The sequence below is a fragment of the Macaca thibetana genome, chromosome 16, assembly GCF_024542745.1.
Source record: "Macaca thibetana thibetana isolate TM-01 chromosome 16, ASM2454274v1, whole genome shotgun sequence".
Classification (NCBI taxonomy): Eukaryota; Metazoa; Chordata; class Mammalia; order Primates; family Cercopithecidae; genus Macaca; species Macaca thibetana.
In genome coordinates, this window is record NC_065593.1 from 1,420,695 (window position 1) to 1,441,766 (window position 21,072).

The 21,072-nt window shown below is 40.2% G+C and overlaps 1 protein-coding gene across 6 annotated transcripts in view; it reads right to left on the reverse strand.

Moving 5' to 3' along the window:
* SPECC1 (sperm antigen with calponin homology and coiled-coil domains 1) overlaps positions 1-21,072 on the reverse strand; it is a 281,070-nt gene that overhangs the window by 45,344 nt on the left and 214,654 nt on the right. For all 6 annotated transcript variants that reach the window (XM_050763865.1, XM_050763867.1, XM_050763866.1 and 3 more), the window contains 3 exons: positions 14,926-15,007; positions 11,228-11,384; positions 8,552-8,654 (listed from right to left, as the gene is read on the reverse strand). In XM_050763865.1, coding sequence (XP_050619822.1) covers positions 8,552-8,654; positions 11,228-11,384; positions 14,926-15,007 — 342 coding nt within the window. The remainder of the gene's footprint in view (positions 1-8,551; positions 8,655-11,227; positions 11,385-14,925; positions 15,008-21,072) is intronic.

Sequence of the window (21,072 nt, forward strand, 5' to 3'; positions counted from 1 at the left end):
TTTTTTTTTTTTTTAACAGAGTCTCGCTGTGTCACCCAGACTGGAGTGCAGTGGCGTGATCTCGGCTTACTGCAACCTCCACCTCTCAGGTTCAAGAGATTCTTATGCCTCAGCCTCCCGAGCAGTTGGGACTACAGGCGTGCACCACCACGCCCCACTCATGTTTTCAGTAGAGATGAAGTTTTGCCATGTTGGCCAGCCTGGTCTTGAACTCCTGGCCTCAAGCAATCCACCCACCTCAGCCTCCCAAAGTGCTGAGACTACAGGGGTGAGCCACTGTCCCTGGCCCCCAGGCCTCTTTTCTGATTAGGTCCCACAGTCCTGGTTGCCAGGTTGATGCCCTCCAGCAGGAGACCGGAAGGCCTTTCTCTGGAGAATGGATTAGCCCAAGAGGAAGGACCTAAAGACACTGACATCAGGAGTTCATCATGGACATGCCACGGGAACAGCTCTCTACTATGAAGACCATAGTCGCAGGCCTCATACACAGGCCCGGGCAGGGGTCAGCTTTGCAGAGCCTCCACCTAAAGCAGTCAAACCTCAGTATGAGCAGTATGAGCAGTCAAACCTCAAGCATAAAAACAGGGACCTAAAGATACCAATAGAACAAAGGGACTGTAGGAAACAATCTGCGTAGAGAGATTTCGTGATAAAATCAACCTACAATCCTCAGTGAAATTCATATGTAACATTATATCTATGAAACAAGAACAGGATGGTATAAAAAAATTTCAGGGAACAAAAAAGAAATCCTAGAAGTTAAAAATATGATAGCAAATATAATCAATGGAATTTTATTCAGTCTTAAAAAGGAAGGAAATTTTGACACATGCTATAACATGGATGAACCTTGAGGACATCATGCTAAGTGAAATATGCCAGACACAAAAGGACAAATACTGTATGATTCCATTTATATGGGGCACCTAGAGTGGTCAAATTCATAGTGATACAAAGTAGAATGGCCGCTGCCAGAAACCGGGGGAAGAGGGAAATGTCAGATTAGTGTTTAATGGGTAGAGATATAGGTTTTGCAAAACGAAAACGTTCTAGAGATTGGTTACAAAATAATGTGAATATACTCAATGATACTGAACTGTACATTTAAAAATAGTTAAGATGGTAAATTTTATGTTATGTATATTTCACAATTAAAAAATAATTGAAATGATGCAAAAGCAAAAAAATGCAGAAATTAAGCATTTAATAGAATTTAGAAGACTAAAGTTAGGGAAGCCTCCTAGAAAACAAAACTGTAATGCAAAGAGATAGAAAATAGGAGAAAAAATAATATGATAGGGGCCAGGCCAGGGGGACTTCCAGAAAGAGAAAACAGAGTAGAAGAAATTACCAACGAAATAATTCCAGAAAATAAAGTTATGAATTACCATACTGAAAGGGTGTAGTGAGTGCCTAGCATGATAGAAAAGACAAAACTTAAACTATAGAGCAAGGCACGTCACCCTGAAATGTTAGAATCCTGGGGACAACCGGAACCTCCGATGAGCTTTTGGCGAGGAAAAAAATCACGAAAGACTGTAATCATTTTGTTCCTGCTGCAACACTGGCAAATAGAAGACAATGGAGCAATGCCCACAAAATTATGAAGGAAAATAGTTTCTGACCTAAAATTTTATACCCAAGGAAACCAACAAGCATCAGGGTAAAACAAAGATGCGAGGTCATAAAATTTTACCTTCTATGAACCCATTCTCAGGCAGATACTGAAGGGGGAAAAAAATAGGATGTAGGATACAGAAGATCAAAAAAGAGAGAGGCAAAGAACTAACAGGGAATCTGTGCACGAGGCATAGAGGGCGGCCATGATGGAAGAGGTCAGAGGCTCCAGAGAGATCTCCTCAGGATGACACTGCTGCGACCCCTGACCCCTGTGATGTGTGGGGATATCTCACAAAGAGTTGGGGTTGAATGAGTGTCATTTACATAGAAAACTAAGTAAACAGACAAAAACAAGATGATTTTCAGTGTAGGGCAAGTAACAGGTTGTGTAAAAGAAAAAGCCACAGCAGTGTATGCTACTACATGGCTAATCTATGAATGACACTCACTGCATCTTAATGTGAACTCCAGATACGCACAATCACAATGAGAGAATGCAAAGACAGGAAGCATGGAGGGGGGGGCGGGGTGGTGAAAAAGAAATAAATTCTCATGTTTCACAGTTGGAGATCAAAATACAAAATCTAAAATGAAAAACTAGCAATAGCAGTTGATAAACGTGTTATTTAGCAACGTAGAGGTAAATGCCCAAAAAAAAAAAAAAAAAAAATCAACAAGGCGACTTGAAAACGCTTGACTCTGGGGAGCAGGATGTAGAGCTCTCAGGCCGGACTGACTGCTTTGCTCATCAGGATCTCTGCATACCTGATTATGGGCATGCAGAGCTTTGATAAAAATAAAAACCAAAAGAAAACCAAAAAGATCTATCACACATTTTGAGGAAAAAAGATGCACACACAAATAGAAAAGCAAGCAAAGCAACTGTACTAGTAATTCGCAGAAGAAAGATACAAATGACTAACAAGTTGATAAAAAGTGCTTCACCTTCATCTGCAATGAAAAATTTAAAGAAATGCCATTTTTTCCTCTTAGGCTGAAAAAGCTCAAAAGAATAGGTGTATCCAGTATTGGGAATGTATAATCTTGTACACTGTATAGAGAAGTATAAGCTAAATAAACTAAATAACCTTACAGGAAGGCAATTGAGAATACATATTAAAATGGAAAGTGTAACACACCCTTTTGCAAAAGCAAATTCACTTCTAGGAACTTACTTTACAAAAATTTGGCACTATTTCACAACTATTTAGCATAAGCATAAAAATGCATGGTAAGTGACATTCATCATCATGGCACACTTTTTTTCCAGAGACAGGGTCTCTATTGCCCAGGCTGGAGCGCAGTGGTGTGATCATAGCTCACTGAGGCCTTGAATTTACTTCTGGGCTCAAGTAAGTCTCTGTCTTCAGCCTCCTGCACAGGGAGAGTCATGGGTTAGTTTTAGAATTCTTCCTGTCACACCTACCCTCCCGGCTTTCTGTCCCTTCAGAATTCTTACTGGAAATCACATTGCAAATGGAAATTTCTCCATCATAATAGAAAACTAGGTCTTCCAAATCCTCCTTCCCTGCTTTATTTCTCTCCACAGCAATACCCCCTTCAAATGTGGTATATATGTTACCTTTTATTTCAGTTAACTGCCAGGACCCATGAGGATGTAAGTTCCATGAGAGCAGGGACTTCTGCCTGTTTCATTCACTGTGGAATCCCCAGCACCTACAATATTACCTGGAGCTGAACAATATATGAAAGAAACCAGCGATGACACAAATAAACAAAGAAACATTCCATGCTCATGGATTGGAAAAATCATATCATTCAAATGGCCATACTGCCCAAAGCACTTTACAGATTCAATGGTATTCCTATCAAACTACCAATATCATTTTTCACAGAATTAGAAAAAACTATTCTAAAATTCATATGGAACCAAAAGAGAGTCTGAATAGCCAAAACAATCCTAAGTAAGAAGATCAAAGCTGGAGACTCGCATTGCCTGAGTTCATGTTATATTCTAAGGCTACAGTAACCAAAACAGCATGGTACTGGTATAAAAACAGACACACAGACCAATGGAACAACTTAGAGTACCCAGAAATAAAGCTGCAAACCTGAGATCATCTGATCTTTGACAAAAACAAGCAATGGGAAAAGAATTCCCTATTCAGCAAATGCTGCTGGGATGACTGGCTGACCATATGCAGAAGATAGAAACTAGACCTCTACCTGTCACTACATATGAAAATTAACTTAAAATGGAATACAGATTTAAATATAAGACTTCAAACTATAAAAATCCTAGAAGAAAACCTAGGAAACAGATTTTTCAACATTGGCCTTGGCAAAGAATTTTTGGCTAAGTCCCCAAAAGCAAGCGCAACAAAATTAAAAAAATTGACAAGTGGGATCTAACTAAAGAACTCCTTCACAGCAAAAGAAACTATCAACAGAGTAAACAAATAACCTACAGAATGGGAAGAAATATTCACAAACTATGCATCTAATATCCAGAATCCATAAGAACTTAAATCCACAAGCAAAAACCAAATAACCCCATTAAAAAATAGGCAAAGGACATGAACAGTCACCTCTCAAAAGAAGACATATAAACATTCAATAAACATGCAAAAATGCTCATCATCCCTAATCTTCAAAGAAATACAAATCAAAACCACAATGAGATACCATCTAACACTAGTCAGGTAGCTATTATTAAAAAGTCAAAAAATAGCAGATGGTAGTGAGGCCACAGAGAAAAAGAAAAGCTTATACACTGCTGGTGGGAATAAAATTAGTTTAGCCCCTGTGGAAAGCAATTTGGAGATTTCTCAAAGTACTAAAAATAGAACTAACATGTGACCCAGCAATCCCATGACTAGGTATTTACCCAAAGAAAAATAAATCGTTCTACCACTCATATGTTCATTGCAGCACTTTTCACAGTAGAAAAAAAAAAAAAATCAACCTAAGTAGCCATCAATAGTGGGTTAAAGAAAATGTGGTAAATATACACCATGGAATATTACGCAGCCATAAAAAAGAACAAAAATCATGTCCGTAAAAAGAATAAACAAGGATGCAGCTGGAGGTCATTATCCTAAGCAAACTAACGCAGGAACAGAAAACCAAATACCACATCTCACTTATAAGTGGGAGCTAAACATTGAGTACATATGGACATAAAGGGCCAGGTGCAGTGGCTCACACCTGTAGTCCCAGCACTTTGGGAGGCCGAGGTGGGCAGATCACCTGAGGTCAGGAGTTTGAGACCAGCCTGGCCAACATGGCAAAACCCTGTCTCTACTAAAATGCAAAAATTAGGCAGGCGTGGTGGGGTGCGCCTGTAGTCCCAGCTACTTGGGAGGCTAAGGCAGGAGAATTGCTAGAACATGGGAGGTGGAGGTTGCAGTGAGCTGAGATTGCGCCACTGCACTCCAGCCTACGTGACAGAGTGAGACTCTGTCTCAAAAAAAAAAAAAAAAAAAAAAATTCCATCTCAAAAACAAAAAAAGCCACATGGATGGCAACAATAGATACTAGGGACTACTAGACAGGGGAGGAAGGGAAGAAGGCGTGGGTTGAAAACCAACCTACAGCGTACTATGCTTACTACCTGGGCGACAGGACCCGTAACTCAAGCCTCAGCATTGCGCAATGTACCCTTGTAACAAAACTGCCCACTCACCCCCTGAATCTACATGAAAGTTGAAATAAAATTTTATATATATATATATATATATGGGATATAACATAACCTTTCACACTATACTTTGATGAAATAAAAAGAAAGTTATTTTAAGTCAAGTACACATGGTTCCTGGTTTTCAAAAAGTTTTCACCAGTTATTTTTGGCTTCCTAATTCTGAGAGAGTAAGACTATGAGGCGTCTCACACAAACAGGTCTAGACATATTTTGTGAAGGGTAAATAAAGCAGACACATGTTCATATTTCTAATTTTCCAGAGATTTAATGATGAATGAAAAGTACTCTTCAGGCAAAATGAGTTTTGGGTTTCATCAAACATAAAATGTTTTGAAAACTAATCCAAGATGTTCACAAAAACAAAAAAAAATCACTCCAGCAGGAAATACTGTTCTTGTGATCCTGACTGGAAACATCTTATTGTCTGTCTCTTCCCTGCCTTATAACAAGGTTACATCACAGAAGGCCACTCCTTCTGAAAATGTGAATTGTCTTTTCATATCCACTCTGGCAGCTGCCTCGGTCCATTTCTGTCAGGTGGGGGACAGCACAGGCAGCATCAGTAGTGTCATTCTTCAATGACGGCTCCTTTTAAATGTTTTCTTCAATTTCCCATTACCATTCCTATTTTCTTTACACTAAACCTCCTGCAGGCAACCACCTCCCTCCGGTTTCTCATTCTTTCCTCGGCAGCGTGGTTGATGGGCTGGGGGAGGCTGTAACCGAGGGGCCTTCCTTCATGGCATAGTCCAGCATTGAAACAGGGCAGAGGCAGAGTGGACAGGGTAGCAGGAAGAATAAGCAAGGGTCTGATGCGAGTTTATACTTTGGGAGGCTCTATTATTGGACAGTAGCGTGACAGATTTTTCTTTTTTTTTGGACCCACACTGCAGTGTAGTGGCGCTATCTCAGCTCACTGCAGCCTCAAACTCCTGGGAGCAAACAATCCTCCCACCTCAGCCTCTCAAAGTGCTGGGATTCTTTTTCTTTTTTAACATAAAGTGAAAAGAAGGTAATGGCAAAGATACAAGATACATATACTCTGGGTAGATTCTGGTTTTAAGACATTTGACTGCTGACATGACAGAGACTCCCAGCCCTGCTAATTTAATATATGGGCTGGATCTTGGCTGAGGCTGAGTTTTTCTTGCTAGCTTCTTTCATTTTCTGTCCCCACCTCCCCAAAAAGCTTCAGCCTGGCAAGGGAATATTATGGTGCTGGAATCTTCAGAAGTTTTAGCAAAATATAGTAAGAATGCAATAGGAATTGCCAGTTTTAAAGAGGGTATCTATTTGCGTAAGAAAAGGTGCTCAGCTGCCCCAGCCAACAGGAAAATGCAAATCAAAACCGCAGTGAGATAGTACTACACATTACCCACATGACCCTGAGTAAAAAGACTGACAATAATAAGTGTTGATGAGAATGCACAGAAATAAACCTCTCATAAATTGCTGGAGGGATATAAATTGTACAATTACTTCAGTCATCTGTTTGGCACTATCCACTACATTGTATGCATACCCTGTGGCCCAGGAATTCCATTCTTAAATATGTATCCAGCAGGAATGAGCACATATGTGTTTCAGGAAATACGCACAAGAACATAACAGCACTATTCATAATAGCTCCAAACTGGAAATGATTCAACTGTCCATCAATAATAGAATGGATAAATAATGGTATAATCCTACAATGGGTTACTAAATAGTGAAGAAAATGAACAAATTACAGCTATATGCAACAATGAGGATACATCTCACTGACTCAATACTGTGTAAAAAAAGCCAGATGCATATATTACATAGCTTTTTTTAATTCCATTTGTAATAAAATTCAAATGCAATCAATACTAACATAGTATTTAGGGATGCATACTTTTGTAAAAATCTGGAAGGAGAATTGAGGACAATGGTTATCTTAGGGAGTACTGAGGGTTATCATGGGAAAGTCACAGGAAGGGTCTGTGGGAGCTGGTGATGCTCCTCTTCTGAATGGGAGTAGTGACTGCATGACTTTTCACTTCCTCACAGTTCAAGAAACTATGATTTATATTTTGTGCATTGTATCTTCGTGTATTTCACAAGAAAAAAACTTAAACTTACATCAGGTATTACTTCCTTTTCTGACTTTCACAGAAAACAGATACTGTCCTAGAAAACAAAAACTCTTAAACTAAATGCAAACAATTCTCAAAGCAATAGAAAGAAAACGTTTGGAGTTGTTTTGGAGGCCCAGCTACATAGGACCTTTATGTGAATTAGGCAGTGCACTCTTCTTTGGGAGGGTAATTCAGCAAAAACGGTCTTCTTGGGTGGAGGCATCACTGCTGGGGGAGCTCGTGTCTGCTTCTCAGACAGCAGGGACGGGGCTTGGCTTCAGCTCATCCCCACTACAACACTGTTTCATGCATTCCCACTGATCACAAAACCCACACCACTACTTCACTGACACACCTGCTAACAGTCATGCAAAGAAAATAGCCATAGTGTTTTTCTGCACTCTCATAATGTTTAAAAGAATAAAAGAATGTTTAATTCTTTTACTTAAATAATTCCAGAAACTGGCTCTAGGAAATCCAACATACCCAATCAAAGTTGCGAATGTTCCACCTCAGAGAGGAATGCTAAACAACTGAGTATAGCCTTGCTGCCACCGACCAGAACACTAGGTGGCCCATTACTCAAGACAACCATTGCCAGCAGATAAACTGACCCACATCCCCTACCCCTCACATGCTCTACCCAGCCCAGTCCACATTCTCTACCTTAATATCAATTCCTGCACTTTGCTTAATAAAAAAATCCCTACCAGCTCATTTCAAGGACTCAGCCAGAGAATCCTCCCTCTCCTGTGCTTCCTCCCTCATGCCTGAGGGATAAGGGCATAAGCTCCAATAAAGCTTTGTCGGGAAAACTCTTTTGGCCTCATGACAATTTCTATCGCATTGAGAGCCCAAGAACCTGTGGTCAGTAACACTCTGACCAAAGGAAAAGGTTCCCTTCCCTCGGGAGATGCAGCTCTGCATGTAGCCCTAAAATTGGTGGGTGGAGTGCAGATTGTTTTTCAGTTGCATTTGCCTCTCTGTCAGGGTGCCTTTGGGCAGTGCACAAATATCAAACGCTCCCTGGCAGCCCTGCCTAGGAGAATAGAAAGATGATAATTACATGCATATTGGCCCACCAAGCATAGGCACACATAGAACATGTACTGGCACAGGACTACTACTGCCCAGGGCCAGCTGGAAGTTGGCTGACGTTGTCCCTTACCGCATAGCCTTGTGTCTTCTTCTGGCACCATTTCAGTAGAGCATTGCGCTTGGAACCACCATATTCCCGGGCCAAGGCCGCCAGAGGGTCTTTTCTTTCCACACTGGTTAGAAAGAAGAGCACATGGTAAGCAGAAGATGCTAATACTTAGAATCCTCAAATACACAAGAAATAAATACCTACTTTAGAAAAGCAAAAGTCTAGTTTATCCAGCAAGACTCTAAAGAAATTAGTCACATTACTATTTTATGATATCTCACAGTATAAAATAAAAATTAAATTGTGCTTCCTGACCATCATAAATCTGGGGAGAGTTTTGTTACATTTTGTTTTAAAATCCATCTGTTGCTCATCCATCTAGTCTTTCATTTGTTTACTTAAGTACAATATCATTTGAATTAAAGATACGTAAACAAAACACACCCTACATGTTTCAAGACTAAACCAGTATCTACATAACATGTAAAAGGTAGACTGGCTGGGTGCAGTGGCTCACATGTATAATCCCAGAACTTTAGGAGCCAAGGCAGGAAGATCTCTTTAGCCCAGGAGTTCAAGACCAGCCTGGGCAACATAACGAGACCCCATCTTTAAAAAAATAAAGAATAAAAAAATTAGCTGGGCATGGTGGTGAGTCCTTGTAATCCCATCTTCTCAGGAGGCTGAGGAGGAAGGATTGCTTGAGGCCAGGAGTTCAGGGTTGTAGTGCACTATGACCGTTCTACTTCACTACAGCCCGGGCAACAAAGCAAGACCCCATCTCCAAAAAATAAAACAAAATAAATTGTAAACGTACATTGGAAGGGCATATTAAAAACACCAGATATCCTGCCATTGTTTATCCCAATAACATAAATGTAAAATTGAAATAAGAATTTTACTAATTTAACTTTTCATTAAGAAAGGTAAAATATCAGTAGCATATTCATATACACAAAGCCTTTTTGTATGCATTTCTGGTATGAAGAAAAGGGCAATTTCAGAAGAGCACTAATTCTGGTCCTTAAAAGCCCTTTTGATTGTTTAAATCTCTTGCACATAAACAGGACAGTATGTAGTATCTGGGGCTTTACATTAAACCTATGAAACACATGGCTTCATCTATTTGGGTCCAAATATATGCTATACCCAAAGGTGTAACAAGACCTGAATTTATTCAGACTTTTATAAATCCTTCTATAATACCCATATTTGTGATTATATTTATTAAAAAGCTATTACTCCTAAACTAGCCAATTTTGTATATTAATCCATCTACTCATTCATAAGTTTTACTAAGTGAAATACTATGTGTGTTGCACAACGCAAGGGGCTGGAAGAGATACCAAAATGTAAGTTGAACATTTACTGTCCACTAAATTATAGCATAAATGGAGACAATGGCATGTACTGTGCAACAGTGCTCCACACTACAGAGCAGTACAAAAATGAAACACCCAAAAAAGTGTAAGACGCCAAAGTCGGAGAAGGGATATGTCGATGTGCCAGGTGTTAGGTACAACTTCATGAAAGGTTTGACCTTGAAGGAGAAGCAGTATTTAGGGTATGAAAGGAGAAAAGAAAAACGATTCAGGCTAGAATCTTATACATAAAGACTTGCAATAAGAAATGGTCATGTTATATTACAAAGGCAGAAACTAAAACAGGCTCAGGTGGAGGGAGGGACGGGGCCATTCTGGCAGTGGGTGGGGTGGTGCTAAGTCGTGAGGCACCTAGAAGACCAGGATGAGGAGTGCGGATGACAGAGTCATGTGAGATTTCTGCAAGGTTTGCAGCAGGATGTGCTCAGTGCTTCAGAAAATTAACCAACACAGAGAAGCAGGGAAGACACTTGGGAGAGAGGAAGCAGCTGAAAGAGGTTTGCTGTGGCCTTGGTGACCAGGGGCACTGGAAAGGGAGGAGGTGACAGAGGTGTGGGAACAAAGACCAGCTCTTAGTGACCATCCTGCTGGTCTTGCCGTCCTCTCCCTCTGCCAACTCCTCCTTCACATCCCTGTAAAAGTCCTTCTTAAACACTGATTTCAAAATGCCTCTCCAATCCTTAGATGCCACTGTTTTGGGATGAATCCTCCTTAAAATGCAGGTCCAATCTCACTGTACAACCTCAAAATCCAAAACAAAATCCCACAAAGTTGGTGGTACCCCAGTGCTTTACCAAAATAACACACAAACCTCTTCCTTAGCAATGAAGACTACTTACTATATGCCTTCCAGCTGGAATGTCCTAGTCACCTATCCATCCACCCAACAAATACTGACAAAGAGCTTGTTATGCATATGTACAGCAGGGTCCCTGCCCTCAGGAAGCCCACAGTCTAGTCCAGACACATGACACCACCCACATTCCCTGAACACTATTCCACAGCATGCTTGTAATGGTACCTTTAGAGCCCTTGGCAGAAGTGCCACTTCTCTCTAGACTTCTTGATCCAACTAACAATCTCTCAAGACTTTGCTTATGCAGTAGTGTTTTTTACAGCCCTTAATTCCATTTTGCACACTACTACTATCCACTGTCCTCCTTTTAGGCTTGCCAAGAGCAGGCACAGTATCTTAGTCATTTTCATGCAGGAAATATTTGTAGAAGTAAATTGGCCATGGGGACAAAACAGAAGGAAGCATAAAAGGTGATTAGCCCAATGTTTTTCTGATTTCTTATTGTTTGAAACACGATACCTGAGTTTGCTTTGTGGTTTCCATGCCCTGGTGGAAGCACTCAGCAGTCTTGTGTCCCCAAAGCCCAGAGACGGGGGTCTGCTCAGTGACTCCAGTGAGGGACTCTTGCGGAGGTGGGGGTCTGGCTTCAGGGTCTCAGTCCTTCCTTTTAGAATATCTGTGGGAACAAACATAATCACCCATTCCTGAAGAAGCAGCTCTTGACTGCCATCATGCTTCATTCTCAAATACAATTACCGTTCTCATTTTATCCTCAACTACAAACATATATATCGTTTCTGAAGTAATAAAAATGCAATAGGGATGTGGATTCTACAGGCAGGACCACTACATCATTTATAGCATCTAATGCCAAATCAACCTCTTGTTCAAAAATTACTGTGAATTTCAAGATGATGTCACCAGAGCATTACACCAAGCACGTGCCCTTCTAATGGCCTTGTGCAAGTGCCAGCAAAGCCAGCCCTGTCCCCAGTTAATATCTTTTAACTGACAGACATCTGAGAGAGAGTGGCAGGAAAATGCCTCATGTGATGATCAGATCACAGGCAGCAGTAAACAAGAAGCTGGGAACCAAGAAGAACTACTTTACAAGAGAAAAGGCCATTCTAGCCATAGGGCCTGGCTCGCTAAAAAAGTAGAAATCACCCTTTCAAGGCTCTTTTCTGCTGTCATATTAGTCTGAGTCAAAACAGGTAATGAAATGAACTGAATCCTCCAGATGATACTTATTTTTCTTTTTCTCTTCTAGAGACAGGGTCTTACTGTGTTGCCCAGGCTGGATTTGGACTTGACTTCCTAGTGATCCTCTGCCTCAGCCTCCCAAGTAGCTGGGACTACAGGAGAGTGCACCACCATGTCTAGCCAGATGATATATCTTAAAGGACCATAAAAGTGTGGAAGAGGAGAAATTTTTCGAGATTGTCTAGTTTATATTTATAGAGGAAACTGGAGCTCAGAGAACTAAGTGCCTTGTTCAAAGCTACAGAGCAGACAAGGGACCAGGATGAGCCCACAGTTGCCGCCCATGACCTGTGAATAGTCACAGAAGAAAATAATCCGTCTACAGCTCACAGCCACCATTTAGGGGCAGTAAAGTTAGGACTGAGGCTAGTCAGCTCTAAATAGCAGAGAAAAATAGTATTTACATCCAAGAGAACAACAAGAACAGCACATTAATCTTCAGTTTCTGCAGCTTCCAATGACCTCAATGTTGACAAGCAATTGCTGGAAGCAAGTAATTGTCACTGCGATCCTTTGCTGTAATAACAGTAAATAGAATCATCCAAGCAGACAGGTGCCTGGTGGGGGCTAAGTAGGGAGGGCTGTCAATGAGGTATTAATTTCAGAGCAATAAGCTATTGTGGTCTCAAGTTCAGTATGTATCTTGTCAACTAAAAGAATGGTTTCTTGGCCAGGCATGATGGCTCATGACTGTAATCCCAGTGCTTTGGGAGGCCAAGACAGGAGGATTGCTTGAGGCCAGGAGTTTAAGACCAGCCTGGGCAACTTAGTGAGACCCTGTCTCTAGCCTCCCCCCCCCAAATTTTTTTAATTAGCCAGGCATGGTGGCATGTACCTCTAGTTCCAGCCACTTGAAGGCTGAGGCAGGAGGATCATTTGAGGCCAGAAGTTTGAGGCTGCAGTGAGCTATGATAATGCCACTGCACTCTTGCCTGTGTGACAGCAAGACTCTCTCTCAAAGAAAACCAAAAAGAATGGTGTCTCCACACAATAGGAAACTTTAAGGCTAGTGGAACAGAGAGAAGACACAAATATTATCTACCAAAGGCTTACCTAGTACACTTAAAAATGGTTGATACGGTAAATTTTATATTATGTGTCTTTTACCACAATTTTTCAAAAACCCCACACCTATCACTATGTGTGCAATCAAGTTATTCCCTCCACACAGCAAGCATGGGGACTGTGAGCCAAGTGGGCTTCCTGCTGTGCTCTGGCCTCCTCCACTCCCCTCCTAGTATGGGACACTCAGGACTGGTCTCCTGGAGCATAGACTCTCTCATTTCTCTACACCCACTGTCTCTCTTCTAACACTCTTGACTTTACACTGGCCTTTGGTGGTCTTTTCCTTCTGCTGGAAAGTCATTATTATGACTTGGAGTGCCGTATAAACTTTCATCACTTCTTTAGAAAGCTATGACTCAGAGCAATCACCAACCTCAGCACCAAGAGGCACAAAGTAGAAAGAATCAGGAGACTTCCTGGCCCCAGAGCCATCCAAAATTGCTGCAGCCTTTATAAGTCACTGAATTTCTGTAGGGCTTGAATATCTCCCACATAGAATTCGAGGAATGGGCTGAGATCATCTTCAAATTCTCAATTGTCAGTGTTTATCCAACTCTAAAATCCTTATTTAATTCCACGAAAAAGCAAAGAAGATTCAGAGGGGAAAGTTCCCTCACAGAAACAACTATTTTAAGAACAAGCCTGATGGTGTTTGACCAAGATCTGAAGGAAGTACAGCTGTAGAAATTTTATTTTATGCTTAGAAACAAAAAGATTTCTGTCTATGTGATCCAGACTTTTGGCTTTCTATCCTGCCTACAGGGAACAGTAAATAGTCCATTCAGTGTTCTCTTTGCCTTTTTTATTTCGTAACAGTGACCACATAGACACATACATAGGTTCTAAGCCCCATATTCTGGACAACCTTAACCTCCCACTAGGCTCAAGCACTGTTGTCCTTTTAGTTCTGGGCAGGTGAACTGGGTCAGCAGAGAACAGCAGGTGAGATGTGCATGGCAAACACTTCCATAGCGCTCGCCACATGCCCAGCATGTTCAAGGCACTTTAACATGCTAACTCAATCCTTGATATGATCCTAGGAGGTGGACCGGATTATTTCCATTTTAGAGATGAGGAGACGAAAGCACAGAGAAGTGGGGTGATGGGGCCAAAGCCAGGCTGAGCAGCAGTGCTGAGACTCAAGCCCACATGTTCCTTCCTGAAGGCTGCTTCACATCAGCCTGTGACACAGGAGATGTGGTGTGAACGCAAATGTGATGGGGGTCGGGGACTGCTGAATGCAACCTCCACTTTACAACCAGTATTTGAGTTAAAACAAAACAAAACAAATATGTACACACACACACACACACACACACACACACACGGTGTAATAACAGGAAGAGGACTGCACTAAGAGACAAATACCTTTAAAGAGGCAAATTTTAAGAATTGTGGAAGCAGCAGACAAATTCAAAATCAGGGAAGTTTTTTTTCCCTTAGTTACTTTTTAAAGATGAGAAAATATGCTCTTGAGATTCAGTTAAAAAATAACATGTCAGGCACAGTGGCTCACACCTATAATCCCAGCACTGTGGGAGGCTGAGGCAAGAGGATCATGTGAGGTCAGGAATTTGAGATCAGCCTGGGCAACAAAACAAGACCATGTCTCTAAAAAAAGAAAAAGAACACAACAACAACAAAATTGGGCCTCTCTCCCTAGCACAAGGACACTGAGAAGTGCAGCTGGCAGGAGATAGACGCTTTTTCCTTTTGTCAGCTGCACTGCTTCATCTAATGTCCATGACGTGTACATTATTCAGGGGTTGAAATCACTTGCAAGAAATGCCACTGATTATTTTTCTAAGCTCAGTTTCATGCAAAGAAATGAAGAAAAGTTAACTGCACGGAAAGATAAGTCAAAAGTTCTTATTGCTGACATGATTTACCTGAGAGGGGAAGGTCGGGAAGGTCCAAGCGTTGAGTCACCCCTCTGCTGGCTGGCCTCACACTGCTGTAAGTCGAATGCCTCTGTAAAAACCAGGAGGACACAGCACGGTGAGCTCATAACATCAAGAACAGAACACACACAGATGTGTGTGTGTGCATGCGTGTGTGTGCAATAGTTCTTAAACACAGTGGAATAACCAGGGGAGTTTTTAATTAACTCATTTATTTGAATAGGTAATACACGCAATAGACACTATCCTCAAAAGCAATAAAAAGGGCAAATAGTGAAGAGAAAGTCTCCTTTTCCTTCCCATCTCCCAGTTCTTCTCTCCAAGGGCAATCATTATTAACTGGCTTTGTGAATATCTTTCCTGGAATGTTCTATGTATATTCAAGGATGTTTGTATAAGTATTCTATTTTTAATGGTCAATAGGTATATGAATAGATGCTCAACATCACCAATCAGGGAAATGCAAACCAAAACCACAGTGACACGCCACCTCACATTTATTAGGAAGAGCATCATCAAAAAAACACAGAAAGAGAACAAGTGTTGGTGAGGAGGTGGAGAAAACGAAACTCCTGTGTACTGTTGGTAGGCACGTACAATGGTGCAGCCATTACACAGAACAGTATGGAGGTTCCTCAAAAAATTAAAAATGGTACTACCAAATGATCCAGCAATGCCACTTCTAGGTATTTATCCAAGAAAATTGAAAACAGGATCTCAAAGAGATATTTGCACTCTCATGTTCACTGCAGCATAATTCACAACAGCCGAGACGTGGAAGCAACCCCAGTGTCCACCACCAGATGAACGGATGAAGAAAATGTGGTACAGAACATACAATGGAATATTATTCAGCCTTAAAAAGGAAGGAAATCCTGCCCCATGCTACAACATAAATGAGTCTTGGAGACATTATGCTAAGTCAAATACGCCAGTCACTGAAGGATAAGTGTGGCATAACTCTATGTACGTGAGGAATCTAAAGTAGTCAAAATCACAGAAACAGACAGTTGAGTGATGGCTCCCAGAGGCCTCAGGGAGGGGAAGTGGGGAATTGTTCCGTGGATACAGAGTTTCAGTCAGGCAAGATAAAAATGTTGTAGAGGACAAAAAGATGGCAACAATAGACACTGGGGAGTGCTACAGGAGGGGGAAGCAAGGATTGAAAACCTGTTGGGTACTATGCTCACTACTTGGGTGATGGGATCAATCATACACCAAACCTCAGCATCCCACAATATATCCATGTAACAAAACTGTACATGTACACCCTGAATCTGAAATAAAAGTCGAAATTAAAAACAAAAAATTTCTAGAGACCTGCCATACAATATTGTGCTTCGAGTTAATAATACCCCAAAATTTGTTAATAGGGTAGATTTCATGGTGCATTTTTTTACTGCCATTTAAAAAAGCATTTCAGAATGCAAGTCAGCGTGATATTATTCAAGGAAAAACCTTGAAAAACACCCTCTGTTTTTCTAGAAACACAAATGTTATCATAGCATTACACTGTTTTATATACCGTTTTGTTTCTTTCACTTACTGTATCTTAGAGGTCATTCTATACCCACCATCTTGGCAGCTTTCCATGAAAAGTGCCACAAGAGGCCAAGCAAGTGGCTCTGGGCCAGATGGCACCACCCACCTGGGAGACCCTGGGTTGCTTAATTCTCTGTGTCTTATTTTCTTTATCTATAAAATGGCAATGATACTAAAGGTACTTACCTCAGAGGGTTATGGGAGGATTAAATGAGCTAAATTCAGTTAGAACAATCAAAACACAGCCCAGCACATGGGAAGCATTCAGTAGATCTTAGCTATTTTCATTACCATAATTTATTTTACTGATTCTCTATTGATAATGATATTGATATTAATATTAGGAATAATGCTGCAATGAACATCCTGGTACATTTGTCTGTGCAGGGCCATTCTGAGGCTTTCCAGAACATTCTTCCTCTTAGAGGCTCTACTTCATAGCATATTAAACACAATTCCATATATCCACATCCCACAAAAATATAATGGTCATGGTATACAGTTTTCAAAAGTAGTTTTAAATCTTGCTTTTGAAGTTGGCTGAACAAAAGTGACAATATGGGGCATTCCTATCCCATTTGCAATCTTGTGGGAAAGCGTCCAGTATTCCACCACTAAGTATGATATTTGCCATAGATATATAATAAAGACCTTTTATCAGATTAAAGAATTTCCCTTCTATTCCTAGTTTTCTAAGAATTTCCATCAAGAAAGATATTAATCTTTATTGAATACATTTTTCTGCCACCTACTAAGATAACCATATTCTTTTTTTTTTTTTTTTTTTTAAGATAGAGTCTTACTCTGTTGCCCAGGAGTGGAATGGCACGAACTCAGGTCACTGCAACCTCCGCCTCCCGGGTTTAAGCCATTCTTGTGCCTCAGCCTCCCAAGTAGCTGGGGGTTACAGGCATGCGCCACCACACTCAGCTAATTTTTGTATTTTTAGTAGAGACTGGGGTTTTGCCATGGTGACCAGAGTGGTCTTGAACTCCTGGCCTCCAGTGATCCACCTACCTTGGCCCCCAAAGTGCTGGGATTACAGGCATAAGCCACTGCACCCGGTCGACCATATTCTTTTTATACTTTTGTTAATGTGGTGAATTACTCTGGTTGGCTTCAATAGTTAAAACCACCTTCCATTCCTGGAATAAACCAAACATGACATGATCTTCGTCATGTTATCTCTGAATAAGGTTTTCCAAGATTTTGTTCAGGATTTTTGCAAAGAAGTTTGTGAGAAAGACTGACCTTTTAATTTTCTTGTCTATTAATGCTCTTGCAAGTATTAGGGATGAAAGCTATGCTGACCTCTTTCCTAGTCTCTGAATTTACATAAGATTGACATTATTTCTTCCTTAAATGTTTGGGAGGTTTCATGGTGAAGCCACAAGGGCCTGGTATAAATTATAGATGATTGAGCTTTTCTACTACTCTCTCCTATATAAGTTTAGCAAGTTACATTTTTCTAAGATTTTGACTGTTTCATCAATATTTTCTAATTTATAGCACTAAGTGTAACATATAATATTCTCTTACTATTGCTTTAATAATTATGAAATATTTAGTGATGTATCCACTTACAAATTCCTGATACAGGTAATTCTGCATTAGCTTTTCTTGTCAGGTGTTTTGAATTTTAACAGCCTTTTAAAAGAACAAACTCCATGCAGAACTCCTTTAAATAGTCTTTTCACTGCAAGTATCCTACGAAAAAACATACGGTTTTGTTGGACTGAAAGCATCTTTCTTTTGTGTTCACCTTTGAAGGGTATTTTCACCAGGTACAGCGTTTTGAAGCATATTTTCACCACGTAAAGGAAAGCAGGTTTCTTTCAGCATTTTGCAGATGTCATTGTATTGTCTTCAGGGCTTCCATCATTTTTGTTGAGAAGAAAGATGTCAGTTTTGCTCTTGCTCCTTTGACATTAAGGTGTCTTTTTTCTTTTGGGTGCTTTTAGGATTCTTTCTCTTTCATTTCCAGCAGTTTTAACCTCATGTGTCTAAGTGGTTTTCTTTGTACTCATCTCACTTGGAGTTCATATTGTTTCTTGAAACTGGGCTTGACATCTTTTATCAGTTTTGGAAATTCTTGATCATTAGCCCTTCCAATATTGCTTCTGCCCTTTTTCTCCCCTTTTGGGGACTCTAATTACACATGAGATCTTTTTATTCCATCCCGTATGTTTCTTACGTCCTTTTCTCTATTTCCAATCCTTTTTCTCTGTGCTTCACTTCAGATATTTATACTGACTTGTCTTCTGTTCTTTAAGTCTCTCTTTAACTGTTTAAGCTACAGCTAAACTTTATTGAGTCTTTAATTCAGGTATTTTATTTTTAGTTATAAAATCTCTAATGGATTCTTTTTTATAGATTGTGGTTTTCTGCTGAAATTCTCTACCTTGTCACTTACTTTGTTGACAGCATTAATCTCAGGTGTTTTAGGGTCTATGTCTAATAATATCAATATCTGAATCTTCTGTGTCTGTTTCTATTGCCTATTTTTTCTCTTGGTTTTTCATCATTTGGTATTATCTATTTGTATGCTCAGTTTTTTGTTTTATTTTATTTTATTTTGAGATGGAGTCTTACTCTGTTGCCCAGGCTGGAATGCAGTGGTGGATCTCGGCTCACCACAACCTCCACCTCCTGAGTTCAAGTGATTCTCCTGCCTCAGCCTCCCGAGTAGCTGGGACAACAGGCGCACACCACCATGCCCAGTTGATTTTTGTATTTTTAGTAGAGACGGGGTTTCACTATGTTAGTCAGACTGGTCTCGAACTCCTGACCTCATGATCTGCCTGCTTCGGCCTCCCAAAATGCTAGGATTACAGGTGTGAGCCACTGCACCCAGCCATGCCTGGTATTTTTTAAAGTTACTATATGACATTGTACTTTTTAAAATGTGGCTATAATTTAAGGATCTAGATGATGTAATTGTCCTCCAGAGAGTATTTACTTCTGTTTGCTTCCAGAAGGCAGTTAAGATAGGGGAAGAACATCTAAATCCAAACCCATGTTTCTATGAGTTTTAAGACTGAACAAATAAAAGACTTCCTTAAGATATTTAGGGAGAATATTCTAATCATCTAATAGCTAGAAAGACATTTTAAGGCAGGAAACAAAACAAAATCTTAAAACACAACACAAAAATGTAAAATTTCTCTTCAGTAAAAGATAACTATTAATATGACGTTAAAAGATAACAAAGGTAATACAATTACATATGAAAAAATGTTAAAAAGCACAATATATCAAGACTTCTTACAAAATGGAAAAAGACTTCAAAAGAGCAGGCAAAGTATGTAAGTTTCCATACAGACATACAAAAGATAAATGGCCTGTGTTCATATGAAGAAGTGCTCAACTTTACTGATAAAGTAAAACAAGATACTATTGTTCATTTACTTAATCTTCAAAATTTATAGACAGTGTCAAAATTCTTAGAAAATAGTACAGCGAGTGGGAGGGCAAACTGAAGAGCAATGCGTCTATCAAGTTTTTCAACATGCTGGAAGAGGTCAAATACATTTCCTTTTCTAGGACCCCATTTTCCTTTACTAGGAATCAATTTGTATATCTCAAGACAGGCTCACTCAACTCCATCCTTATCTCTTTGTAGGGTGACCTATTGACTACAGGGGACTGGGAAGCTAAAGGGTGTACTTGGCAAACTCCTTTAAAGCTTGGCTCATCAAGTGGCCGAGCTTCTGTCAAACAGGTCCCCTCTCAGAGGATCTGGAAGGTGCAAGGGAGTGGAAGGCTTCCCTTCTGCAGCTTCTCCTGGAAAACATGGCTGGGAAGGCACTCGCTCTTCTGTGGCAGGGGAGCAGAGGTTCTGGGGAGTGTGTCATCGTTTTCTGGTCAGTATGGGGCAGGCACAGAGTCTGCTTTGCTGGCATGGACTGCACCTGTGGCAGTGTAGTCACAAGGCTGATCCTAGATCTTGGTAGCAGTGGCAGTCCCTGGGTAAGCACCTAGAGAAAGACTTCCTGATTCTGGCAGAAACAGAAGCCCCTTATAATGGGCTAACTTTCAGATGCTCTGGGAACCTTTCCTGGAATCTCAGTGCAGCCTAGACCTTTCTCCAGCCCTCAGTACCAAAAGCCCTGTATTAAATTCCTTTCTGCTTAACTACTGTGATCTCTGATATTTACAAATGAATCTTGATATATCCTTATTTAAAAAGTAGCCCCATAAGTAGTCAAAAATTTGAATCAGTATCTTCACTGTATTGTTTTTTGTATTAAGTTAAATCCAAAAACACCTAACTTCTATCAGTAGAAGAGTGGCTAAATAAATCACCACATATTATGTAATCTTTTATAAAAAAGAATTGTTTCTCCAAATGTTAAAATTTGAAGACATATTCCTTCATTCATTCAACAAATATTTACTGAACTTCTACTACAATGTGGCCGTGTGCCAGCCAGTGTTATAGACAAAACAGCAAGCAAAATGAACAAAAATATCTGACCTCATGAAGCTTACATTCCAATGATAAAGTGAAATAAGTATTGGAATAATGCATAGTGTAATCCAATTTACAAAACACACACACTCTACACACACACACACTAATATGTGTAAAGA